The 27,619-nt window shown below is 38.6% G+C and overlaps 1 protein-coding gene across 9 annotated transcripts in view; it reads left to right on the top strand.

Annotated features, from left to right (window-relative positions):
• The window catches only part of NEO1 (neogenin 1), a 209,984-nt gene that overhangs the window by 146,172 nt on the left and 36,193 nt on the right, over positions 1-27,619 (top strand). For 6 of the 9 annotated variants that reach the window (XM_074917696.1, XM_074917695.1, XM_074917701.1 and 3 more), the window contains exons 8-14: positions 11,106-11,325; positions 17,358-17,512; positions 18,056-18,204; positions 19,158-19,296; positions 23,393-23,442; positions 24,280-24,424; positions 25,820-25,930. In XM_074917696.1, coding sequence (XP_074773797.1) covers positions 11,106-11,325; positions 17,358-17,512; positions 18,056-18,204; positions 19,158-19,296; positions 23,393-23,442; positions 24,280-24,424; positions 25,820-25,930 — 969 coding nt within the window. The remainder of the gene's footprint in view (positions 1-11,105; positions 11,326-17,357; positions 17,513-18,055; positions 18,205-19,157; positions 19,297-23,392; positions 23,443-24,279; positions 24,425-25,819; positions 25,931-27,619) is intronic. The other 3 variants (XM_074917699.1, XM_074917702.1, XM_074917697.1) reach the window with 1 other exon arrangement.

Genomic DNA, 27,619 nt, shown 5'->3' with positions numbered 1-27,619 from the left:
GAAACTTTAGGCTGAGGGGGCAATCTTGCCTGGCTCTTCAAATACGCAAGTGGCTCCACATCCTGTAAAAACTAACACTTTCCAAAAATAGACAGTATTTTTATTAGTAACTATTTCATGAAGAGCTTTGCTCAAACGTAGCACATCTGCTTTTGAAATAAAGTTATTGCTTTCCTGTTATTATTAAAGTCAACTTACAACATATTGTTGCAGGCTCTACTGTTCTTGAGAGATTTTTATTCTGCGTAAGAGTTCAGTTTATGAATATTTACATTAAGAGGTTAACCTGTACAAGGTTCTTTTGGTGCATTTATGTGCATTTTTACTGCTGTGAATTCTATATGTGTATTCTGTTTAGGGTTTCTGACTCTTTTCTCAAGGAGTGGTTTAAAAATATTTTTTAAAAGTGAAATATTCACTACTGAATTTTAAGATTATGTCCATCATTTTGCAATACACAGTTACGGTTTGAATTTCTTTCCAATAACAAAATCTGTTTAAAAGTAGTTAGCTTTAAACTCCTTAGGGATAGGTAGAGATATGTTTGGCACTTTTCCTCCTTTTTTTATGGTGTGAGTCTCATGATCAAAATGCATGCAGTGTGTTTTTTTCTTTACCTCCTCCCCTGAAACACTGGTATCTGATCTAAACCGTGGGGCTCCTGCTTAGGTCTGTAGGAGCGGCTGCTTTCCTCTACGGACTCACCGCTGCGTGTAATGCGTCAATGAGGTCTGTCACACCTTTTTAATGCTTGTTTTATGAGACAGGAAAAAATCAAATTGTTTCCTCTACACCAAAGCATTTCATTGTGAAATTGAAATGGGAGGAGTGTTTTTTATCAGAATGGATTTTATGACTTCCTTTAAAAAACAGGCTCGTGGTCAGAATGTGTTTATCAGTATATTTATATAGTCACAATTTATTCAGTGCCCATCAGTGTCCATTTTACATTACAATATAGAACCAAATGAATGCTTAAAAATCACAATCAGTCGGTATTATTTAGGAATTTGCTTGTTATGTATTTTTGGTGGCTTTTTGCTAGTCGTATGTATTGAGTGAAGAGTAAATAACAGTTCTCATTCCCAGTGGTAATGTAAATTAAGCTAAGGCAATTAAAAAAAAAAGGCATTTTGCCTGCCTGCTTTAGGCAAAAAATGTCAGCATAGAGAAATAAGTAAGCAAGCATCTCCATTTCATTTTATGAAGAAAATGAGGGTTGCTTTTGCTTGGGGGAGGGTCTGTTCCTCAGGATGGGGGATTGCATGTCTTCTTAAGTCTGCTAGAGACAGAGTTGACCGAGAGCTGTGTCGGGTTCTTGTTCTCAGTCCTCTTCCTTCTTTGAGATGATCTAGGGAAATTCCTGTGTGATAACGTAGTTAGTCGATTTGGGATGATAAAACAGCAAGATGTTTTATAGTACTGAAAAGAAGAGGGTAATTATGTCCTGGTTTAACTCCTTGAAATGGCTTCCCCACAGGTTCAGGTAAATACCCACCTCCTGGGGGAGGAGTGGGAGAGGCACTGGTGGGGCCTGGGTGCTCCTCGGGCCAGCTTGGTCGTCTGAGTGCACCGCAGCCGTTGATGTTGTCAGTGTCCCCTTGGGCAGCTCACTTTAAACTCTTCTTTGTTTCAGGCAACAGTTTCATGTGCAGCTGAGACCATCTAATGGCTCTTTACATCCCAAAGGGAAAGTCTGTATTTCTGCCACCTCCTTTGAACCGGTTCTGGTGTCTGTCATGCCCTTTCAACATCTTCAGCTCTCATGTAGCCTGCGCAGAAAGCTGTATGTTCTTTTTTTTCTGGACTAACGAGGCAAAATGGCTTGTGGGTCTGGTCTAGCCAATACAGGGCTTTATGTATGTATGTATGTATATATGTAAGTATGTATATATATAAGTACAGACAGTTCTACACCGTGAGAGGGGAATCTCTCCCATTCAGCAGATGTAAACTGCCAGACAACATCACCTCGTTTTCCCATCAGTCACTGATTGCATATTAACTAAAAGTACTACTAAAAGTAGTTAAAATACTACAGAACTTAAAAGCATTGGCCTTAGTAAGACCAGTGTATAGGTGCATTGAAAAAATAACCAGGCTTGAAAATTGCGTGCAACTTGGAGATTTCTTTGGCCAGGTAGAGTGGTGAAACGAAGAGACACTAAGATGCTGTTGCCATGTGAACATGTTGTTAAAAAAAAAAAAACAACCTGGAAAAATACCTTTTTCAAAGATTCTACTATCTTTCTGTTCACTTTGGTACCACACATCTTTCACATGCAATGGTAAGCATTACTACTAATGAGTTTTTGGTTAATCACAGCAACTAATGTATAATACATTGTAATATAAACCATAAAAACTGTGTGTTTTAATTTCTGAGCCCGTTGTCCCTGATCTCTAATACACCACTGTTACACAGTCGTGCAGGCATGAGACAGTCTTTATGGGGTCAGTTCCTCAGCAGATGTGCTTCGCATTTCTAAATGGTTCATGCAGTTTTAATTCTAGAAGTAATTTCAGGGTTAGTAGACTTTATGTCCAGCTGGCCACAGTTGTGCTTTCTTGTAGGTGTTAGTCTGACTGTTCTCATGTATTTTCCTTTTCTGACAAATTTCTTCATATAGTGAAATCACACACAAAGTTCTGCAGTTTAAATTATCTCACTAAGCACAACTTTGTATACACAACTATTGATATAATTTCAAATCGTCTCTGAAATACTAAATTTTGATGTCTTTTTACAGTCACATCAAGCAGACATAGATCTGTGTCTTACACCTGGTAGATGGAGGTGCTGATGGTTGTTGTTACGAAATCCAGGAGATTCAGGAAATGTATGTTCATTATATAGAGCAGAAATTAGTTTAATACACTCTTCTCTCCATGTGTGTTCGTTCACTTTTTCAATTTTGCATGAAAGCACCTTCTAGGAGAAGGAGTCTGATAGATTTCTTTTAATTAATTTTTCCAAAGGAAGGAAGTAATTCAGTTATAATAACTGATGTAGTAAGATGAAGTACCAACTTCAGCATTGTGGCCACTTGTCCTAAAAGAACTTATTAGGGCCAGTTAACATCTTTTTCTTTGATTATGGTGTCATGCAGGGAAGTACTAGAAATTACAAGGTGATGTCCCTTCTGTCATAAGTTTATGAATTAAGCATTTGAAGAACGATGACAATTTGATATGAGTAAAAACACAGGGGGGGAAAAATAGGAGAGAAAGCAAAATTTTAAAAGATAGTTGCATAACATTGATTTACTCATTTTATTATTTCATACTTACTATGTTGCAACCAGTTACTGCTGTATTTTTTGAATGCTATGAGGAAAAGTGTACAGAAGAAAATCAGTGGGTTTTGACTATGACCCTTTGAAGTATCACAGCTTCTTAATCCCGATCAAAGTTGAATCCTCCTGTTCCAAAGCAGAAGGAGTGCTATATACTAATGCTTAAATTTAGGAAAACAGTGAATTAGGTAAAAGAAAAATGTTTGAAAGTCTTGATTACCTTTCTGGAATCAGTTAAACAGCAATTTGCGTGAAAAATATTATTTATCAAGTAAACAGTTTTATCTGAATACCCTAAGTCAAAATTAAATATATAGGTACCCCTGGGGTATTTTTTTCTTATACAGTTAAATTATTAAAGGTGTTTAGAGATCTGAATGTCCATGTTTTTTCCAACAGGATTTTTGGCAAAAGAGTAATTGGCTATTTTTAGTTGTAGTAGGTCTTTGTTGATGAAATCAAAGATTTATTTACATTTAAAAGCTATAAAATCCACTCTGAGGTCCTTATAAAGAGGACTTTATTTTCTTCTGGAATAGTATATATTAACTACTTTCTGATGCCACAGATTCCTCAGTTGTCCCCATAACTGATTACTGTTGGCCAGGTCTGTCATGTTCTCCACTTGCTGCATTACCTGTGTCCTCTGAGGGTGTATCTACCTGAAAGTTTTCATTTCCATAAGGAGAGCACTCATGAAATTTCCCATCCATGCCAGCTCCTTACCCACTGAATTACATCTCAGAGTAATCTTGGATCCCAATGTCTTTGGAATGAAATGGAACTGGAAGATGCACTCTGGTCCCTGTTGGGTGTTCAGGGTGAGAGTTAATCCAAAGTGAAACCTACAGAGTCCATACAGTGTGGGTGCTGGCTTCTCAAAGCAGCTGGTTCACTCTCTGGTGCCTCTCCTACTGCCTTCCGATGTAGATGTGGCCTCAAACATGGGTCAGAAATCCCTGTCGCTCTCATTTGGCAGGCACTGTAACTGGCTTTGTGAGCAGTTAAATATGGCCAAGAAAATGGCCACTAACTAGTTCTTTAAGTCTTTATGTGTCTTAATTTCATAAATTTCAATATTACCTTCATGAGGTAGGTTGTAACAGTGACATACTCATTATACATATGAGGTAGCCAAGGGAATTGGACTTGTCCCAGGTCATTCAGATAACAGCAACAAAGCTGAAGCAGATAACGTTCCTATTCCACCTTTCCTTTGTGTAGTATATCCAGTGGTATAATCGGAATGTTATTGCCCAAAGCAGGAGGAAGCCATGAATATGCCAGTAATGTGCCACAGGAAGAAAAAGAGAGGAAGGAGGAAATCTAAACCGGAGGGACTGGACAATGTGGAAAATATTTCTAATAATTAGCTAACAAGTAGAGCATTTCAATTACTAGTTTTCAGGTGTGGCATGTTTGGCAGAGTTGTTTTTAAAAGATCACATCAGCATCCTGAAATGATGATAATAGAATAGCACCACAGACATGCATTCAAATTGTTTGTTATTGTGCTGCTGTGAATTACGCTAATAGCAGCGGGGGTCATTCTTTGTACATGATTAAAAGCTGGATACCACATTAGTGTAGCAAACTGATAGATGCTCGTAGCTTTTGCCTATTAAGACTTAACCAGCCTAATGTTGGTAAAATTAAAATACTGTGCTTTTGCTGATGAATGATTTGAGTTCTAGAAGTTACTGCTGGTTATTTGTTTGTTTGAGTCCAGCTCCTTATGGGTATTTGTGTGCTCCCCAGAACACTTTGATAAAATAGCTGCAATAGGTGATGCCTGCTCGGAAGAAACCCTCAGAAAAAGCAGCTCAACAGAAGGGACAAGCAGTTAGCAATCCAGATGCATGTCCCCACATCTTCATTCTGCACAACAAAACGAGCTGGGAACCATATGGTTTGCAAAACATGGATCTGTAGAGAGACAGAGGAGGAATCTTCTCTTATGCTGCATCAGTGGGATTTGTGCTAGGGTTGTCTTAGCTGGAAGTCTTGGTGTGGCAGCACATATGCACAATGCTACCTGTTGGAATCCCGTATATTTACTGTGCATAGAAATAATTTCTAGCGGAAGGTTAAGAAAATCCTACTCTCTCCTTTTTCTGTCCTGCTGTTGGTGAACTGCTCGATGTCCTGCAATGTCTGGGTTTCAGTAGTGGAACATTATCTGTATTTATTTAGTAGTTTAGACATCGTTCTGTTGCCCAGGTTACTACATAAGCATTAGAAAAATTACTGTGCGAAGCAGAAAAAGGACTGCTTGAAATATTTTGCTTTGTTTCTAACTTATTTTCATTAGCTTTTAACTTCGTTAGATTGCAGACAAATAAATCGACCGACTTTCCTTGTCTATTGATCCAGAATTGAAATTGTATTGCGATAGTTTTAGTTTGTCTTCTCAGCAACATTTGTTTAACTTAGGTCTCCCCTTCTCAGCCTCTGACTGCAGTGGAACCACTGTTTAGGGAGTGATTTGTTTTATGTCGTCTGTTTTGCTGGATTTCTGTCAAATACTATTCAAGACAACATTCTATACAAAACTGTACAGCCTTTGTGTGATGCCACATTGAGCAAAGACATTCTTGATCCCTTAGAAAAACATAATCTCAGAAAAGCTGATATATCAGCAGTGGTTGAAAAGATAAATCTGTTGTATATATGTTTGGCATGCAACAGCATCATTCTTTTTCAATGTTCTTAGCATGTCACTTGCTGAATTTGCTTTTTTATATTTTTTAACTTAGGTTAATGTGAAACTGCATAGGAATAGGCCTGCAAAGAATATTCCAGAGCACAGTTACTTTTAAAAAAGTGATTAAATGTATGTTAGAAAGAAGAGACTTGTTTTGCATGTTACTTGTTAGACCATGCTTAAAAGCTTGAAGTAATAAAGCTGCTCCCTTATTGGCATTAAAACTAATTTTAGTGTAATTACTCATTAACACAGCTCGGCACTACTGAGCATTCTGCTCACATGGCTGTGTACAAATCAGTTTGTAATGGCACTCAAGGCATTCTGAGTAAGGGTGGGGGGAAAAGAAGGAAAGGAAATAACCTAGTCTTCTAAATGCGTTCCACAGCTATCAACAGTACCAAATTGCTACCAAGCTGGTATTTAATTGCACCTTTCAGTGGGTGAGTTTTCTTGCCTATTCATTGCTTACCTTACTTGTACAATTTACAAGTCCTTTGTGCTTTTATTTTGTTCACAGTTTATTTTTCAGACGCCACTAGTTTTTTGTTGTGTTCGACCGATCTACCTATAATGCTGTCAGAAGAAATATTTCTGGGTTTGAGTCTTGCACAAGGATAAAACTGGGTTTCTGTTAATCTAGGAAATCTTGGCAGCTCTCCCAGACTCTTCATCTTGAGGCCTGCAGGTTCTTCAGGCACTGTGTGCAGATCACTTAAGTAAAAGATGGATCTTTTACATTATATAGGAAGACAAATACATAAGTATGTGAGATGTGTTTTAGATTAAGCAGATGAATTTTAAAAATTTATCAGAAATAATTTTCCTTAGAGAAATTGCAGCATTTTGTTTCAATTTAATTATTTATAAAATATTTGTCTTTTAATTAAATTTGTATTTTAATTTAATAGAATGATTTTTAAAGATAGGCAAAATGCATCCTTTGTGTCAAGAGCATGTAATTTGAAGCTGATCACCTGACAATATTACCAAGACATGTAAGAAACCAAAGTGTTAATGTAAAGTAGTGGAAAATACATGGCTGGCATTTCTAGTTTGAATAGGTATGCCACCTTTAAAAAGACAACTGTGTACTGGAGAATGGCAGTTTCATACTGTTCTTTGGAGTTTTGTTCTTTCTAAGTTCATACAGTAGAAATTAATCTCCTGCAATCTTCCTGGAGTTAAAATGAACAACTGAAATGGTGGTTATATGGAATTTCTGTGTTGATGTAGCAACTGCCTGTTATACTGGATATGAAGTTTTTAACTTTTAAAAAATGGAGGCGCTTCGTATGTTAAGCAGTTTAAATAACTGTGTGAAGCAATCAGTCGAAAAGTTTACCAGAATGGTTCAGAAGATGCTACTTCAGAAAGCATTTGGCTGCTGCAGCTGTAAAACACAATCTTGTTTTTATAACAGCATCCCTACAGATTATTCCTCAAACTGTTTCATGTTTTTAAATAATATTATTAATGTAATTAGCTAATACAAGGGTAGGAAATTATAGATCTCTGCAAGAGAAAAATATTCAATTGAAGTGTAAAGTGAAATCTGAAATAAAATGGGAGTCAGTCAAGCAGGCACTCCGGGAAAGATGCTGAAAACTGCAGGCACCGAGGAGGTTTTGGCAGAGCACCGTACCTTGTTCCACAGTGGCAACATGATGTGGAAGGAGTAAAGATAGGTGCAGTGAGTAAGTTTCCAGTCCAAGAACACTATTAACATGGGTTCAAATTTAAACGTGGGAGAAGTCTGACTGATGTATCCAGGGCCATAAATGTGACACTGAATTGGCACTCCTAATTGTCATTTAGGAGAAGAGAGATGGTAGTAGGTGGGAGGATCTCCTGACCCCGCTGCAGGGCTCCTCATTTGTCAGTGTTGAAATCTAGAGGTTCCCACCAGCCCCCTTTCTCCAGCCTGTCGAGTCCCTCTCTCTACCAGCGTATCTGCTGCTCCTCCCATTCCAATATAACCTGCAAACCCTCTACGGATGCTCTCTGTCCTGTCATCCAGGTCACTGGTGAAGATACGAAACCCTCTCTGTCCCAGTGTCAAGCCCTGGGTAACACCACTCATTACCTGGGCTACAGGTTAGTCTTCACCCCACTGACCATGATGCTGGGAGCCTGCCGGGCCAGCCAGCTCCCCACACACCCCACCACCTATGTGTTCAATCCAGACCTGGAATTCCTGGTTCCACCTCTGCATGACTGGATGGTGTTTCTCTGTTTCTTTTGTTTACACATTTTAGTCTCTAGTCTTGCTTCCTTTACACTTTCTGCACTTAAGCCGGGCCAGGAGTTCCCTGTTGGGCCAAGCTGCCTTCTTGCCATGCCCATTTGTTTTCTTGCATGTAGGAAAATGGATTGTTCTGGGGTTGTGAGCAGTTTGTCCCTGAAGATCAGCAAGCTCTCCTGCTCCCAACTCCCCGTAAGGGCAGCTGTCTGTGGGATTGCATGTGTCCTGTGACCATGCTCAAGTTTCTTCTCCTGTAGTTCAGTGTCTTGATTATGCCAAATGTCTTCCTCAGTTTCCTCAGAATCGTAAATTCTGCCATATGAGGGTCATTTCAGCTAAGAATGTACAACTATCAAGCCTCTGAACAAAATTTCCTTATTTGTGAATAGCAAATGTAGAGAGAGCATCTCTCCTGCTAGGTCAAGTTGTTCACAACACACTTGGATGTTCACTGCTTTGAGAAATGGTGGTGTTGTAGGTTGGACTAAGGTTATAGCGGTAACTGTAAGTGCTGATAACTTTAGCTGGAACCTTTTGTGCTCCAAGATGCTGCTGTTCCTCCTTGGCATATTGTACTGTACCATCGAGCAAGAGGTGAAGCTGTGTAATGAAATAATGCTGTACCGAGTAGTCTGCAATCACTGAGTTATCCTTGGGGGCATAGAGGCCCTGTCTGAGTCCGGAAGAAGAGCTAAAACATGGTGCATTTCTGTAAGAAATCTAATTATGGGAACATAAAAATAGTTTAGATTTTGCAATGAATGTGAAATTAATGGTCTAGTCTATTGATCGGGAGGGGGGTGCTGAAGAACACTTAATTGTGATCTGTAGCTATTACAGTGTTGGAAGGATAATTAAGAAGATATTTCTGAGTACATGGCTTTCTGTGATCTGTATCTTCAATACCAAAATATGTATGTTCCAGGCTCTCAGAGTCTTACAGAGTCCTGTAAAGATACAGGTATTGAACTAAAAGGTTTTGATTTAGCATGAAATCGAGAAGAAACATGTAATTGAAATGGTGATTGTATTTACACCAGTACTTGTTGGGGGAGTGAAGCTTTCCCAGTTGACAAGATGGGCAGTATCTGAGAAAGGAGATAAAACATGAATGAGAGCTTCAAGAAAGGTGGAAGCTGCGATGGGGTGGTAACAGGCACAGCGGCACGTGGGGAGGGAGGGAAGCCAATGCCAGTGTCATTGTGGTGGTTGTTGGTCCCAAGAAGTACACCCTTGTCTTTGTGGTGTTGTGTACAGTAGTGTTTCATGTGAAACCATGAAGTGTCTCTTAGTTCTACCCACGTAATTTTATTATTGTGCAGTTCTGATAAAAGCAAATGGTTTGGTCTCCCACCCTTGTCAATAGTTGCCTAAGAAATAGAAGTGGCAAAATGAGAGTTCTGCCAATTTGAGACCTGTGTGTGAGATGATGCTTTGGTTGACAAGGTTTTTTTAGAATTTAGAATCAGGTCGTTGTTGATGATAGATGTACCAGTGCAGCTGAGATGTTCTCAGTGTGTCTGCCTGAAGGTTTGGTTGTTCAGATAAGATTTTCTGGTTTAGGCTTTTTGTGTGCAGTTTTCTCCTTGTCTATTGAGATCCAAGTCCACATATTCTGGTTGGGTGGAGATGCTGCAGCTCTCAACAGAAGCTGTACTAGTCCTGAACTTCTTTCTGGGGAAAATCTGAGCTATTTTAGTTAGTTTCCATAATTAACAAGTGAATAAATGTGTTTTGCAGCATGGATTCCCATGTGGAAAATGTCATCGGGTGACTTAAGCATGGTAAATAGTTAAGAATCCAGAAAAATTCAGAGTATCCTGAGCTTTAGGGTTTTGTTACTAATTGTGCTTCCTGTAATACTCTGTGGTAATTGGGGTCCAGCTGCTCAGAATATTACTGTTAGATTTACTGGATGGATTGCTTTAATAGGATTTGAGAACAGCTATTTGTACGTTACAGCTTGTGCTGTTAACTTGCCAACCTTTTAATACAATAATCCCAGAGATTTATCCTAGCTTTAAAGTAGTAATACAGGAAGACGTACATGACTTACCACAAAAAATTTTGTAAAGTCTTCGTCTAATATGAAGCAAGAGTTGTTTATGCTTGTTGGTATCATTGTGCAGTGATGTAATATATGTTATGAGAGGGAGGAAAAGCATCCATGGAAAGAAAACAGTGACCTTAGTGAAAGTTAGGAAGAAGTCTGTATTTCCACTGCCATACCAAGTGTGTCACCACATCTTACCATTGGCAGTAGTAGAAACCAACCAGTTCAGAAAGCGGTTACCATGTGAATTGACTTCAGTGTTTAATTGCACAACATGGATGAGTTTGCACTTCCTAAATGAATTTTGTGTATTCATCTATCTTTTTATTTTTTTATGATTGAGAATAGTAGAAGTTAATTCTGCATGTTAAGGAAGTAAAGTAGAAAATTTGGTCTGGGTGTATTCTTGATTAAATTATACAAGTTGGGGTTTTTTATTGGTAAACGTTTGGTATTACATCTGGTTCACAAAGAAATGAAAATATTGTTTACTGCTGGTATGTCCTCTTAGGAGGTCATATTTTATCCTCAGTTTTCACCCTTCCCTTTCCCTTGCCACTTCCATTACAATGGAGATTTGGTCTGCTTGCACGACAGTGATGTGTCCCTTAATATTTCCCATTAGTTTTCAGTAGTACCTTTGCCTGCATGTCAGCCTTCAGTTTAATGGCCTTTTTTGTGTGTGTTCATTTTCTTTTGTTTCCCATCGTGGTTTTGTTTATTTCTTTTGTGTTTTTTTTCTGTTTTCTTTTTTTAAACCGTGGTGATGTTTGCCCTTCATATTCCCCAATGTTTGCACATGACAAGATGTTGCCATCCCAACATTACCTCCCACTTCACTGACCAGTGCCACTAATGACCATCTAGCACCAGCTACAACAGGACCATTGCCTTCAGCCCCGCGGGATGTCGTGGCCACCCTTGTCTCCACTCGCTTCATCAGACTGACGTGGCGGACGCCTGTATCAGACCCTCAAGGAGACAACCTCACCTATTCAATCTTCTATACCAAGGAAGGTATAAACAGGTAAAGATCTCGACGTGTAAAATGGGGTGTGCTCTTTCATGACTCTTCCACCTGCTAGCTTTGCTTAGAAAGTCTTTAATGCTCCAAATCTTACAGGCTGTGGAGTCTGAGGGGGTGTGTTCCCTTCCCTCCTGCACCCTGATTAGAGAAAGCGCATTTTTATTTGCTTCATTGCTGCATATGTATTCTTCTGGGTAGTGCTTGTGCATGTTTTTGATTGACTGCAAACAGTTGCTACCTGCTTTTAGCAGACTGCTTAGAAGCTGAGAGCAAGCATAGACTGTAACACCTCTTCAGGAACACTGACACTGCTATAAATACCATCCACAGCAGGCACAGAAACATCCTCCAGTGTGCTATTGAGAGTGAGCAGTCTCTTCATGCTTTAAAATGCTGTAAATGTAGTCTGATTCTAGAGAGAACTGTGTGGTAGGTGTTGGTTAAATGTTCATTCTCTCTTAGTAATCCCTGTAAGTAGAAAATTCATCAATGTGAGGCATTCGTGAGTTGGACCTGTTCCTCCAATTATTTAGTTCAATCTACCTGTTTTCTTCCTGATGGGGTCTGCTGCTCAGAATTACAGTGTCAAATTGTGATAAGTTTGAAGAAGTTGAAGCTCACAATCATTTTGAGCAATGGTGAATTAATTGCAAATTAACTTGATTAATAGATTTATTACTTAAGAGAAAATGATCTGTCTATTTACTGACTGGAGCTTTAGACTCAAAATAAAGAAGGTAATTTGAAGAGAATATAAAATGCACTACTACTTACAGTGAATTGCCACTCTTTATTAATTCTGTGGATTAGAAATCTTGCCCAGTCTCATGATGATTGAGGCAATTAGTAAAATTTTCTTTGCCTCACAAATGTTGGTTTTCTACTACTTCCTTATTCTCCTTACTATACTGAAGATATTTTAAGTGAGGCAGGATTAAAGGTGGGATCTTACCAGCCATTCTTGCTTCGTGCCTCTTCACCTTCACATTCCTGGTTTAACTTCTCTACCTGCTGGGTTTTTAGAAAATAATTTGCTGGAGATGGCTTCCTGCTTCTCCCTGTACTGTTTTTGAGAAAACAAAATGCATCTCCTTCCACTACATACAAGACTATAGAAATATAGAAAATATTCCTCTTGGGCCAAAAGCGTGTGTAGAACAAAGAGTAAGAGGAATCTAATAATTTGCGGTGAATAAATTAGGAAATCACAGGACAATCTGCAGAAACTGCTGTTTCCAGTTCTTGCACAGCAACCCTCCAGGCTTGAGTTAATGTAGTCCATAGAAAGTTTACACAGCAAAGTACTTAAGCTGGTGCTTATATGCAAGCAGGTGGTTTCACTGACTTCAATGAGATCTTTGTTTGCTTAAGTGTCATTCTGGATCAGGGTTAAAAGTAGGCTCAGAAAGTTTTTTATTAGCACATACAGTTTTCTCAACTTTACTGCTCCTTTGCTTTTTGGAAGCGTTTCTTTTCTTAGGCCTCCGAAAGAGAGTTGGTATCAGACATTTCACAGACTGGTATGAAAATACTGTGAAATCCTGCCTTTCAACCTGGATTTAGAGAATGAGAACCATAAAATTAAAAAAAAAAAAGAAAAAAAAAAAAAAGTTCTGTTTACCATTTTGATGTTACGTGGTACTTTTTGACCAGTTGGTTGAGCCTTGTGGAAACGTTGGTTGGTTATTGAATAAAAAAATAGATGGTTGTGACACACACATAAGCAGCTGGAAATCAGAAAACTTTGAAGTCAAGTTTAGATGTGCAACACTCCTTTCTTCCTCAGTGTTATAAAACACTGCTTAAATGATAGCTTTGTAGTCCTTGAATTATACATGATCCTGTATCTTTGCTGCAGTTTTAAGTTCATATGTACCATCTCCTCATACTATTATATTTTGCCTACATGTACCATTTTCATTGCATGCATTTACTGGATCCTTTTAGTAACCTAAGTGTTGTCTCTTCCTTGCTTGTATTTGAGCAGTGATCAAACTAGTATTTGATTTATTCACCTTTTAAATCAGGCTTGTGAAAAATGAAAAAAATATATGTAACATGGAATAGGTTAGCTAGATATTCTGAAATCTCTAAACCATCTTTAAAGGGCTGTAGAGAGTCATCTTCATATTGTGAGTTGTAGGAGCACTTAAATCTCTCTGCAGTACACGAGGTGTGTGGTTCCTGAGGTATCAGCTGCCTCAACCACTGCTGATTTATGGTGCTTTTATTTTTATCTGTTCAGTGAAAGGTGATACACACAGAATCATGGTGAGGTGCCCTTTGAACTTATTTAGAGGACTGCAAGATGCCTGGAACATGGTTTCACCCCAAAATCATGGGGTGCTCCTAGGAAAGTCTTTTCTTGTGCCCCATGTCGGCTTTATGCCACCAACTGCTTCAGCTGCCAAGAGGTGCCTTCTGCCCCTGCCCCCAGAGGAATTATGTATTTCATGTTTTAAACTCAATGTCTGCTTGCAGAAAAATGTTGGCCCCGAAGTTGAATGTTACAGAAAATTTGTAAGCAGCAGCAAACAAGAAATTACAGCAAAAATGCAACTGCTGCCAAAGTTGTAGTGGTTGCTTTTATCACTTGTGAATGATTAAAGCTGGGTTTGTTAGTATGTAGTGTCTGCTGAGGGGGAGTAAGTGAGAGAGAATAAAGATCTGTAAGACTTGGAGGTCACTCTTAACAGAGAAACTGAAACCATCCATGGAAGAGAAGCATTTTAAAGCATGGAAGTCAGCTGTGAAGGCAGCTTGTTTCGCTGGCTGCAGAATGTCACCAGCTGGTGGCATGTCTTTGCGTTGGCTTGATGATGTCGGAGAGGCTTTTATCGAGGCAGTTCTATATGAATGAAGTGGGTGTCTTGTGGCTTTGTTGTCACACCTCTAGAAGAACTGAAGTAATCTGATCAGATAGAAATTACTGTCTTCCTTATAGATTGTATAGTTCCATGGTTATTTCATCCTTGCGCTAGGTATTCAGAATTGAAGACAGTTCCCCTGAAAAGGGTATGAAAATCCAAATGTGTTGGCGGGGCAAAGGGAGGTTTGAGTCTATGAAACTTCAGATGAGCGCTCAGGCAGAAGAACTCCAAACTTTCAAGATTTGGACAAAAATAAAAGAAATAGCTAGTGTGTTGCTGGTACAAGATGGTAAATTATACGTGTGAGATATTCAAATTATATTAAACCCATGGTGCAATATAGTGTGCTTCAAACACAGAAAATGGAGTTTAATTGTGTGTAATCACACTGTCAAAATGTCTCTCAGAGCTCACTGCCAGGCTCTACAGCTGACTGGCACAGACTATACTCCCTTTTTCATTCCATGAAGGTTGTTTTTTAAATATAAACTCTAAACTTCACATTTCCAGATTAACACTTGTTTCTGGTTTTGAACTGTAGGCTTTTTCCCTTAGGTACTTGATAGCTATTGTAAACCTTAACTCCAGTTTACAAAGCTCTTTAATTGGGGATTAAACTGGAATGAGTTAGAATAGTCATAATGTTCTGTAGGGTAATATAGTTATTCATATAGACCATCTGTTTTGTAACCTATTATGCCTACCTAAACACATCAGAGCTCGTAAAAGGTGCTCAAGGCTTCCTAAGAAAGGACATAAATGAGAGATTCATGTGGCACTTAATTAGATTAATCTCAACATATTTTTAAGAAACTATTGTGAGGGAAGGCATAGTTCCTAGTCATTACTGAAAACTGCAGTACTTTGACGTGTCTATTTATTTTGTGATAACTGTTGTTGTTCCATTAAAATAATTTTTACTTTTTTGTAATTTTAAATAATAACTTTAGCTTGCTAATTTTTTATTTCTAGGTAAAATCAGTGTGTGAATTTACACTTGAGGCAGAAAATACAATATATTTTGCATGTTGATGGGAGACAACTGTTATTCTACAGCTGTGAATCAGCTGGCACTTATTCTGGGTTTTCAAATACCATCACTGTATCTGAGACACATCTTAAAAGAAACTATCCATTTGAAAATGCTTTTTCAAGCAAATATTTTGCACTAGCTTTAACTGGAAAAGTTAGTGCGGGAAAATACTTATCTTTTTTTGTGTCCCCCCAGTTCATTCTGTGGTGGGTCTGATGTTTCTTTAGTGTGTGTCTCACTTTATCGTCAGCTTCTTTCATGCAAAAAATACCTTATAAATATTAAAAGAAGAAAAATCTTTTGTAAATATTTTTAATTCAGATATGCTGTAATACACTGCTCAGTCAATAATCAATGAAACAATGGAAATTAATAAAAATTTGAAACAAATTAAGATGTTCATGCAATGCCATTTTAGCTAAACTTTCATGAAGGAGAATATTCTGGAAAATGTGTCTAAATAGATCTTTAGTTACAGTAAGTGTATTGTTTCCCTCTGTAAGTACAGTGTAATAGTTCAGAAATAACTGGGATTTCAATATGTTTTCAACCAAGTTACGTTAAGTCAACTGTACCAGTTGATTTTAAAATAAATAAATTTAAAACGAGGATTTTGGCATCATATTTCCATGATATAAACTAAAGCATAATGGCTGGAAGGTAGGAAGGGAGAGACTGAAATAATTTTGCCTGGGCTTCTGCATTAAAAATGATTTAATAGCAGCTTATCATCAGGATGAGAATTGTCTGCCCTCTACTGTAGAGCTAAACGAAGTCTAGCAGACAAAAGGGAAAGAATTGTATTCAGAGCAGTCACATTTTACCTTTATTTTCTCAGTGGGGAAGGTTTTTATTTCTTCTTTTGTAATAGCTTTTACTTGTATTTACAGGGACTAGGTAGCTTCTTTTCAAAGGAGAGTATGTAGATGTTGTTACCCAAACGTAGCTCTGTGAAAGTTCACATGGCAACAACAGTGTGTTGGAAATAAAGGCTGTAGTTAGTTGATGATTAATCTTTTAATCTTCCCCTCAATCCTGAGCTTGATAAGAACCGATCAAGTTTCCTGAACTATGTTCAGCTGAAGACTGTGCTTCCACCGGGGTGAGGCAGCAGGTTTCCCCAGGGGGGGGGTGCAGTGGGGGTTCACTAAACACAGGACAATAATTCTTCTGGCTGCCTCACCACACAAAGTGTATTCTCCCAACTGGGTTATGGCTTTCAGCGTGCAAAACATCGGCCTTTGTCCTGAGCCTCACAGAACTGCTCCTTCCCACCCAGCGCACTCTTTCTTCGGGCGCCGGCAGATAAACTGGGGGGTCCAGCAGCCCGGAGCTGCCTCCTCAGCGTTGCTGGAGGTGAGCACCTTCACCCCGGTCAGACAGAAGGCCCTCTCACCTGCCTGGAGCACAGTACGAGCGGAGATGGCTGCTGAGGGATGGCTTCTGCACGCTACGAGTGTAAACCGCTGCTGAGGGATGGCTTCTCCTGGCATGTCAGCCTGAATGAGAGCAGCGGTGATGCAGGCAGACGCTGCCTTTTGTTGACTCCACTACTTGTGTGGTAATAGCATAAATGCCACAGCTGGGTGTATGCGAGTCGGAGCCTGTGGATGTTTTTAAAAAAATCTAAATATTAGGGAGGAACTAAGTAAAGTTTGGAGGTAGAAGAATACATTAAAACAGCTGCTTTGAAAAATACACAAAAAGCAGCTCCACAATATTAACAATAATGTCTTAAATCTCGCCAGACTCTACATATGCTGCTTAAATATTTTTTCTTCTGGCTTCAGAGTAGTAGGATAAACGTCACTATGAATTATTGAATGCTGTTACAAGAATAACAGAGAAACTACTTAGAATTTTGTGATGTCAAGTATAATTTATTCTTTTACTTCAGTGCATATTTTTTTCAAAGATGTTATAAAATTAGAAGCTGTTAGTCACCGGCAATTTTGGCATGTAATTGTTTTATTGTGTAGTCAATGCAGTATAAATAACCACCTCATTAACACATTAGATACATTCAAACAGGATACATCTCCGTAGCAACTACTCCTTTATTTACCCCTCAAAACCCCTCTTACTAATCAGGGATTGTTTCTGCGCCCAAACCTTTTTGTTTCCTAAAGGGAACGCGTTGAAAATACAAGTCGTCCTGGAGAGACACAAGTGATGATCCAGAACCTGATGCCAGAAACGGTTTATGTCTTTCGAGTTGTGGCTCAGAACAAGCATGGCCCTGGAGAGAGCTCAGTACCACTGAAGGTGGCAACTCAGCCTGAGGGTAAGCTGTGGATGTTTTGAGTCTTCTTGTCTTTGGGATCGATTTTGTTTGTTTGTTTTTGTTTTCCCCATCCATGACCTTTCCCAGAATATGTTGATACTCTTAAAAGTCGCACTTGCAGACCATAGTTTCAAAATTATTTTCCAAGTTGGTGTGCTTTATAATATTTTTTTCACAGTTCAGAAGAACTGATAATACATTCCTCATTAAAATCTCAAAACCTTCTGTTCTATGAGGAATACTTTTAAATTGTCATTAACTGAAAGATTAAAAGAAAAAGGAAAACTTTAAGGAAATGCAAAGTCTGTCATTTGTTAGGATCATTCAGGAAAAGGAATCTGACCCAGGGAGCAGGATATCTTTCAGAAATTTAGTCCCACCTTTACACCCCCCAGTGAATCCATGTGAAATGCTGAAATGTGAGAAAATACCCATCTTTTACCTGGAGTTGATTGATAGTGAAGTTGACGCTAAAGTAATTAGCTACTGAGAATGTTAATGGTTAGGCTTGGTGACTAGCAAAGTTTCATGCTTACATTTCAGTTCAGCTTCCTGGTCCAGCACCCAATATCCGAGCATACGCCAGTTCACCCACCTCTGTAACTGTCACCTGGGAAACGCCGTTGTCTGGCAATGGAGAAATCCAGAATTACAAGCTCTATTACATGGAGAAGGGGCAGGACACTGAACAGGTACAGAGCCTGGCTCTTCCTGTGTGATATGCAATGCCATTAACAGCCTTTCTTCTTTCATTATCTTAAATTTCTAGAAACACCTTGTGTTCATTTTTCTGATAGACTGCATCCTTTAGCCTAACAGAAATATTTTAAATAAAAATTCTGTCATGAAATATATATGTCTTGGAATTAAACCGATTTTTTGGTGATGATTTATTTAGATATTCATCAGCATCAAGTAGCTTTTGGGGAAGTCTGTATCACTAGAGGAGAACACAAATAATAGCTCATTTAACAGTTCTGATTTAGACAGTGTAAAGGATGTTTGCATAGCTTTTATAGGCTGCCTGTATTTAGTAAAGTAAGCTAACTACTGATTTTAGTGTGATCCTTAATTTGGTTTTACTTCTGGAGTTCTTTGATCCAGTGATTGGTATTTTTTGATACTGCTGAGTGTCTAATTGATTGTATTTTCTACTGGAAGAATCCAGTATGTTCCGGATTAATCCCAGTCATTTAATTTCCCATCTGATTGCATGGGGGTATGATTCCAAATTTTAAAAGCTAAGGGAAGAATATTTTTGTTAGCTTTTAAAATACTTTTTTACATCTGCTTTGAAATATGAATATTGTATTCCTCGGATAATTTTATCTTTTCTAGTACTGCCTCCCATTATTCAAAATACAGTAATAATTTTTACTAATGGGCAAGTTTGCCAGGTCCCTTTTCATTTACAGAAGCAACATACATGTTATAGTTTAAATCAGATCAGTAGAATTTTCTCTTGCAAGCTCTTAGCATCTTTACAAATCCTGGCTGTACACAAACTGTGAGTTTGATCTGGAGGTGCTACAGAAAGGTGTTTTCCTACTTTTGACTTTGAGTATTACTGTACTGAAATTCTTAAGTTAGTTATAATAGCTGCACACCTGATACTGAACTTGTATGTATGTTTCTTTATGAACAGGATGTTGATGTAGGAGGACTTTCCTACACCATTAATGGATTAAAGAAATACACAGAGTATAGTTTCCGAGTGGTAGCTTACAATAAACACGGTCCTGGAGTCTCAACCCAAGATGTTGTCGTACAAACGTTGTCAGATGGTAAGCTGCTTTATTCCTCTTTTTTTTTTTTTTTTCTTCCCCCAGGAATTATCTGGTAATTTCCTTTAAGTGAATTTTTAACCAGACTTCTATGGTTTTTGTTCATTGTTGCCCTGTTTTATTAATAACGTCATTGTTGCGAATGGCCATACATGGTGAAAGTTCCCCTGGAGGCTTTCCAAATTGGATGAAAGAAAATTACTATACCTGCAAAAGTGTCTGGTATTCTGATTACGAAACAACAGTGTCCTTCATTTCAACATCAGTAGTTTATTTCATGGGTTATTGAGTTTACAAAGTATTAAAAGCAAACAGGAAAACAACTATGTCGAATGCAGCAACTCCAAATTAATTTTTAGGTTCTGTAATATTTTTACATATGAGCAAGACTTTTTGCTTTTGGAGTGGTTTTATTTTAATTGTGGTCATATGGGAGAATGTTGCATGCCTTTCTTTGGACTCCCACACAGACACTATTAAATCAATTGCATATAATAATGAAGGCAGGAAGTGGTGACAGTATTTTCTATAAGTCAAACAAAAAGATAATGTAAGCAAATTGTAGAATGATTAATGTTAACTTTTTTTTTTAGTAGAGAAATTTGCTTATATATTAGTCAGACCAAAAGTGAGCCTAGTCTGGAATCCTCTTTCCAGAAGTGACCAAAAGTAGAACAGATGAGCAGAGAGAAGTGCTGGCCCAAATTCTCTGTGTCCAAAAGTTTGTTTCTGGGGGACTTCTTGATTCTGCAGTGGTTTCTGTGTATTTACTAATTCAGTTTCTCTTCCATCAAACCCTGTTGGCATCCTCTTTGACCCACATCAGGCTTTTATCATCCACATTGAGTGGACAAAGATTCTACAAATAAATTTTCTGTGAAAAATCACCCCTTTTTGTCTATTTTGAACCTGCCATACATCATACCTCATCATCATACCTCATACCTGACATACATCATTTGTTGCCTGTAGCCATACTGCCTGAAAGAGTAGATAATCGGTGTCTACCAGTGGTGTCTGCCCCAGTCCTCATTTTGCAGACCTTTGCTGTATTCTTACTCATCTCTTTTCCAGATTCCAGAGTCAGAGAAATAGTTAGCCTTTTCTTTTGTGGAAGCTGTTTCAACCATCAGTTCCCTTTTCTGAATTCTTTCCTAGGTTTCTTTTCTCCTATATACTTTCAAAAATGGACATAGAGGAGACTAAAATTGTATCAAGGTACAAGTATGCAATTACTAGCATTTGACTCATGTTTTTGGCTCATTCTGAGCACTGAGGAGACATTTTTGGGGTAAATGGATCTGGGTGGAATCGATCTGCTTAGAGCCATCGTTTTGCATGTAGAGGTAGGATCATTTTTCCCATGTGTGTAACTTTATCTATCGTGAATTTCATCTGCCACTTTAATATCCAGGTGTAAAATGTCCTGAGGCCTTTCTGCAGTTCTTTACCATCAGATTTTGTCCCTACTAACATTTGTCACCTTGCTGCTCATCCCTCTCTCATCACTTGTGAATGTGTTGAGCAACAGGGGGCTTGGCACTCCACAGGTCATCTCCCACCATGTATATTCCTATCTTCCCTCCCATTTCTTTTAACCAGTTGTTTGCTCAGACAAGAACTTTTATCCACTTGTTGCTTTGTTTCTTAAGAGCTCTCTGGCAGGTTTGCAATGCAGGATTTCCCTTTAAAAAGTGATAAATACATACTATTACTCCATGCATCTATTAATTTCATGCTTTATTGTAGCTTCAGTTTATTTGCCTAATACAGATTTCTGAATTACTACTTGAAGTTTCTCAAGTGGAACCCCTTTGAAATACTGGCATCAAATTTGCCATCTCACAGCGTCAAGGTAGCTTGTGAAAGGTTACATACAAGTCATGCAACCACTTCATTCCCAAATTCCTTGAGAAATCCTGGATGAATAGCATCTAACCCTGCCAACATGCTGCTGTTCATTATGTCTGACTCTTCCGTAATCCCTTATAGTCATGTTTCAGTTTGAGAGATCCCGTAAGTCCCTTGTAAAGGGTCTCATGGAAGCCTCTCCTCTTCCTTTCACTCAGTACAAATGTAAAGAAGATAGTTGTGTGGCCGTATCTTTTTCTGTCATACCCTGGCCATTTGCTAACTCTACAGTTTCTCTAAAGGGCTTCCAGTTCCTTATTTGTTTGAAGAATAACTTATTAGTAGTTGTAATGTCATTTTCAAGTTTTCCTGAAGTTTTCTGGCCCAACTTACATTTTCACAACCTACAGAAATGTATTTTCTAAAACTTTTCTGAAGGATGTCATCTTGCTTCTTACAGTCTTATAACCCTGCTGCTTAACCATGCTGTTCTCCCCCTTCTCAAATCCTTTCAGATGAATGATGCACATTTCCTTCTTCTATTTTCTTATTGTAGTGTCTGTAAGCAATCTCCATGTTTCTTGCAGGGATTCCTATCTAAGCTTCCTTTGGCTTCTATTTAACAAGCTTCTGCATTTTTATGTAGGTTTCTGCTCCTAATCTGTTACAGTGGTTTGTTGCAGGATATCTCGTCAGGTATTACATTTTGAACCAAGGTTTAAGTGCTGCTCATGAGGATTGCTCCTCTCTCATGGTCTTCCTGATCTACAGGAAGCGATCATGTATCACAGCTAGAAATGTAATCTCTGCATCACACCCCGATCGAGGGCATTTCCCTTCCCAGCTGGTCTTTGCAGGCTCTGAACCAGCAGCATGTCGTGCTCCTGCTGCCTGGGCGGTTACTGCACGACTTACTGGACTAGGCTGTGCCTTTCCTGTCAAAGCGTGGAGTATCGGTCCATAGGAAATCCATTTTATTTGTTGGTCTGGTTAAATTCTTAATCTGGTCTGAGTCTGAGCTTACTTTGACATAAAATGAACTGTGCACGTGGCAAGATATGTGTATATGAGTATATTTACATGGATGTATCCTTTCCTGTGTCCTGCTGATTGTCTTTCACCAAGTTTGCAATATATATGCATTAATTTTTAATCACTTCTTGTGAAACCCATGACTTTTTTTTAAAGTTGTTCTGCGAGTAGACACCAACTGCATAAAACAAACAGCAAAAAAAGCTTAGTTTCATTTCATTTCCCCCTCTTAATCTGTGTTGCTTTTTAAAGCACATAGCACTTAATCCCTAATTCTAGTGATTTCAGACTCAGTTCAGTTGGCAAGAGAGAATAAAAAACAAATCCTTGTTGTCTTCATTTCTGTTGTGGGATAGTGGAAGAGGGGTATTTTTTTAACCACTCCCTAGTGTGCCTTTCACTTACCACAGGGCTACTTTCACCTTATGCACTCAGGAGGGTTTTCTTAGGTATTGTGGTGGCTGGTGTGAGTTACTTGAAAAATACATTATTCAGGCCGGAACAATCTTTACTGCTGTTGTGCTCTTTCCGTGTCCTTGTGCTTTGCTGGAGCCTCACCTTCCTGTCAGGGACCCTTATCGCTCCCTTTGAGATAACGTTTGTAAGTCTGAAGTGCCGCAGTGAGGATTCTTCTGGGTCTCAGGTTCTCTCTTACATTGTCTTTTTGCCTAATAGAGTTTCACGGTCATGACCAGCAAGTTGCTACAGCTAGTAAAGAGCTAACAACAAGTGGAAGTTTAAAAGTAAAAACTGTCTTTGCTCTTCAGAGACGTGTTGTCTGTTGAGGCTTTCCTGTTACAGAAAATCACGGTAACGGAAACCATGGCTAGAATTTTAAATGTGAGTTCCCAGAATCAAGCATGTAAATTAAAGAATTGGTTTTGAAAAGTATAGAATGTGATCTTTTTCCTTAGAATTTATGGGAACTACCTTTAAATATAAAACATTTTTGGTTAGATACCTGTGATGAGTAAAGACCTGAATAAAAAGCAAGTATGTTCTTTGTGATGGAAGTACATAAACTTCCTAAGCCCGTTACTGTATGTCATAAGGTACCTCTGGTAGAATTTTGTAGTTAGTTTATAACATGTCTTAAACCAGAATGGTTTGTGCTTTCATAATGAACGATAGCAGAGAGTAGTTGTGTATGGAAATACAGGTTTTTATACAGTATATGGACATTTTGGAGTTGTAATGCCTTTAATGTTTCTAGTCCCCAGTGCTCCACCACAAAATCTAACACTGGAGGTACGGAATTCCAAGGTAAGATGTTAAGAATTTCCTGTTCATAATGGGTAAATAAAAGGTTGGTGGGTGTTAGATCGATCAAATTTTAGAGCTGCTTTGGGTCTTTTTTTTCTACCGGGCTGCTTTTCAGCTATTTGTGTATGAGTTGTCCAACTGGGGCTCAAAGCATTAGAAACTCCAATCCAGTTGTGTTACATAATGGAATGCAGTGAAGGCAGTAACAATGCACCAAAGCATGGAGGCTAATTATAAAAGAGGCTTAATCAGGCACAGAAGCCTGAAGCACTGAAGCTTGAATGTATTCCTGTTGAATAACTGCTATTTACAGTGTGCGCACACATTTGTAGTGTCCTGGGCACTTCACAAGAGAAAATTACATACTTAGTCATTATGACTTTAGTGATTATGATTGGATATTTTTTTAAAGCCTTTTTTAAAAACTCTTTTCCAAATACCACCTTCTACTGCCTGTATGATTAAAAATAAGTAACTTCATGCACTTAAGCAATAGTTCAGATAGCATGTACCTTTTAAAGGAAATACTGGTTCTTAAAGCTGGATCCTCAAGTAAACCATATCCCAAGATAACCTGAAGAAAATGAAAGGGAAACCTAAGAAGCCATTTGTGAAATTGGATTCAGAAGGTCTAACAGGATCAAAGTGATTTGAGGTGACCTGGGCTGCTGCTGAATCATAGGTTCTTTACTTTTAAATATAGCCTATGCTGTACTATATGAAAATGCAGTGTTTTCTGTATGCATGTTTTTGTCTTCTTTCATGAAGTACGAGCACTAGATTATTTTCTCTCTCTGTGTGGGAGGCGATGACTTTGTAATGACCTGCCTTCCACAGAGCATCATGCTACACTGGCAGCCACCTCCTGCAGGGACGCACAGTGGACAAATCACCGGCTACAAAATTCGCTACCGTAAAATGTCCCGCAAGAGTGATGTAACAGAAAGCATTGGTGGGACCCAGCTTTTTCAACTAATTGAAGGTGAGCTATTATTTGCAGGCTTTCTTATCAGAAGGGGGTTTTTAGATGCTTTTAGGAGGCTGAGGATGAGACACATGTTTATGCAGTGTTCTTGCCTTGGGGGAAAAAAAAAAAAAGAAACACTTAAAATGAGTGTTTGGAGGTTTTGAGGTAGTGTGGGTTGGCTATTCGTAACCAAAGTCTAGTGACCTGTTTTCTTGCCCTACATTTTCCATTGATTTTCTAAGTGGACTGGATGAGTCCTTTTTAAACCTTTATAAAAGGCATAGGGGTTGCATGGAGAATATGGTCCTGAGCTCAATGTGTCTGCCTGAATGCCAGAAATAAACGTATGGAGAAGAAGGAGGATGCCAAAGAAATGCAGTCTGTCTGGGTGTTTGGCAGACTCAGCTGTTTGCATGTGGATATAATGTAGGTGTGCTCTGGCTTGCAACACTTGCCAGCAAGCCCAGCTCAAGAGTCCTATGAACTTCCTACCTCAGGCATCTGTGCAGATCATCCCACCTAATTTCACTGACATCAGCCTTTTTCCTCTTTCTGGCATGAATGTAATTTATCCATTTCTTATTTTGTACTTTAAAAATCCAGTCTTACATGACTTAGTATAAATTATATATTGTTACCAGAACTAGAATTTTGTTTAGCAGAACAGTACATGAGAACAGGAGCAAGACTACATTTTGTTCATTTCTTCAATCTGTGTAAATGAGCAGTTGCTCTAAAGGGAAGAAATTGTGCCTCTCTAAAAAATGAATATGGACTTTTTAACAAGATGTTTTGATTTGTTCTCAGAAACTCCAGCTATGACTCAAAGTGAGAAACCGTGAGAAAACTGGAACTTTCACAGAGTAGGAGTTGATAAGTGCCTGTAACTAGAGTATATTTTTGCCACCAACAAAGCCTGTTTAAGAAGTTCCATATATCAAACTTTGAGTGCATTTTCATACTGCTTTGATTATACACTCTTATATACAGTAGACAAACTGTTTGCCCAGTTCAGTCACTTTCTGTCTGTACTCTGCACCTAGGTTTAGTTATGTATGTGGGTGGTTCTGTATGTAAAACTAATTAATAGCCAGAAATTAAAGCTGGCTGCAAAGAGTACCTCACAGGCTCTTCCAGTGTCCGCAGGGACCGTCTGTAGTGTGTGTCAGCCCTGGGTGACTCTGGTCACAGTTTAGCTGTTACATCCTAATTGGTGTCAGCTTCCTTACCAGACCTGCGCTGTGGGTAGTGCTGTTTCCATTCCTGACCTCACATTGTGCTCAAGTGGCAGTGGAGGGGTGAAGGGCTTTTTACTCTCAGGTTATACCTGTATTTAAATTAGGAACTGTGATTCCTGTGCTCACAGCTGGAATTCCTCTATTGGTATCTTGGATACTCTTTGTCTCTTAGGTCTTGAGCGAGGTACAGAATACAGCTTCCGAGTAGCGGCCTTGACTGTTAATGGTACTGGACCAGCTACTGACTGGATATCAGCAGAAACGTTTGAGAGTGATCTAGATGGTAAGATAATAAGTGTGAACATAGTTGTGACATCAGAAACGTTATCATTTGTGGAGAGGGCACAGTAAAGTTTGATTGCCTTTTTTTAAAGGCAAACTTGATTTTGTTCAATTGTTTTTCCTGTATTCTAATTATACAATGCACTGTATTATTAAGTGAAATTAATTTCTGTTTTAACACAAAATTCTTGCCAAGTCAATTAAATGGCTTGAAATTAAGCCCTACTTCTACATTTTCTAGCACTGTGTGTTGGCACTATTTTTTTGCTACTAAGAAATACCTAATTATGAATTAAAGTGTCAATGTTTCAATATTTTAATAATAATATGTTATAGGATTTATGTAACAATGGCTCGATTTTTATATTGTAATAAAATTCATCTTGTTAATTATGCAGGGGTTTATATGCTATGAAACAGAGGTAGGAGGACTGTTTTCCTTGAGGGAAGTAAAATAGTGATTATGCATTTATGTAGTGCCTAAGTTATGCTAATGAAACTGCTGAAGTGTACCTCGAAGCATTCAGAGCGGTGATTTGATGTTCAGAGATACGTGTGCTGAGCGACTAGGTGTAGTCCTCTTGGCTGCACTCTCTAATACTTACTAGTGCCTGTGCTGTGGTTGCAGACTCGGAGTTGTAAACTTTGTTGAATGTGAGAGATGCGCCACAGTAGGAAAGAAATGGTGGAAAACGTTGTTGTCACCCATAGACCTTTACAGTCTTACCAGTATGCTTCATTGGTACCATACTCTCTTAAAAGTTTTTTCCTGATTTTATTATGTTTTGCTCAGATTCATTTTCTAAAAAGAACATTTGTCCCCCAGTAATTGTTATTTTACCACCTTAGTAGAAAAGGGAGATTATGTTTGCCATACTGAGTATAGACTGTATCTCCCATCAGAAATGAAGTCTTTTCCACCAAAGCCAAATATTCGTGATAGGTGGTGTACAGAACCATGTTAACCTCCTGTTTTTCCAGTGTAGAGTTTAACAATACAAGTAGGAATGTTCTGCAAAAAATTTTGACCTTTGATAGTTGGTCCAGCTGACTGGTATTTACTATGCTAGAATAATTTGCAAGTGGGAGCCTGATTCTTGCAGAATTCAAATGGGCAGATTTGGGAGCATCTCTCAGAATCAGACTAAAAGCGATTGAAACTGAAGAAGTGCCATTTTTAGAAGGATGGCTGGGGCGGATCTCTCTGGAGCTGGTGATTTTCAGAAAAGCATTTCATTAGTGCTGTTTCACACAAGTTACCTTGCGCTCCTTGCAGGCCAGTCTCCCTCTTGGCTTTGTTAAAGTAGCTGGAGGCTCATTCTAGATTAATGCTGCAGGATCCAGTAACGTCTCTCACATTTGTGTGGCTTGAGCTTCAGTTATACTGGCAGCTGGAAGACAGAATAATAAGGGAGCTTCAATATTTGCTCTACACTGTTGGAAGATTGCTTCACAGTCGGCTGATTAAAGCCCTTGAGAGCCCATGCTTCGGTCTTTGTGTTATGCAAAGTTGATGCTCCAACTTAATACTTGTCCTCTTATTACTTGGTCTCCATTGCTTAATCAAGAAGAGTGCAAAACCCAACGTTAACAGTAGAGTTCAGTTTTGTAGTTATTTTAAATTGCTTTTTAGAGTTGAAATTACTTTCATCTGTGTGTCTGTCTTCCTATAACTGGATATGACACAACC

The sequence above is a fragment of the Athene noctua genome, chromosome 13, assembly GCF_965140245.1.
Source record: "Athene noctua chromosome 13, bAthNoc1.hap1.1, whole genome shotgun sequence".
In the NCBI taxonomy this organism is placed as follows: domain Eukaryota; kingdom Metazoa; phylum Chordata; class Aves; order Strigiformes; family Strigidae; genus Athene; species Athene noctua.
The sequence above is the reverse complement of the archived record's forward strand: the minus strand, read 5'-3'. Positions and strand labels throughout refer to the sequence as shown.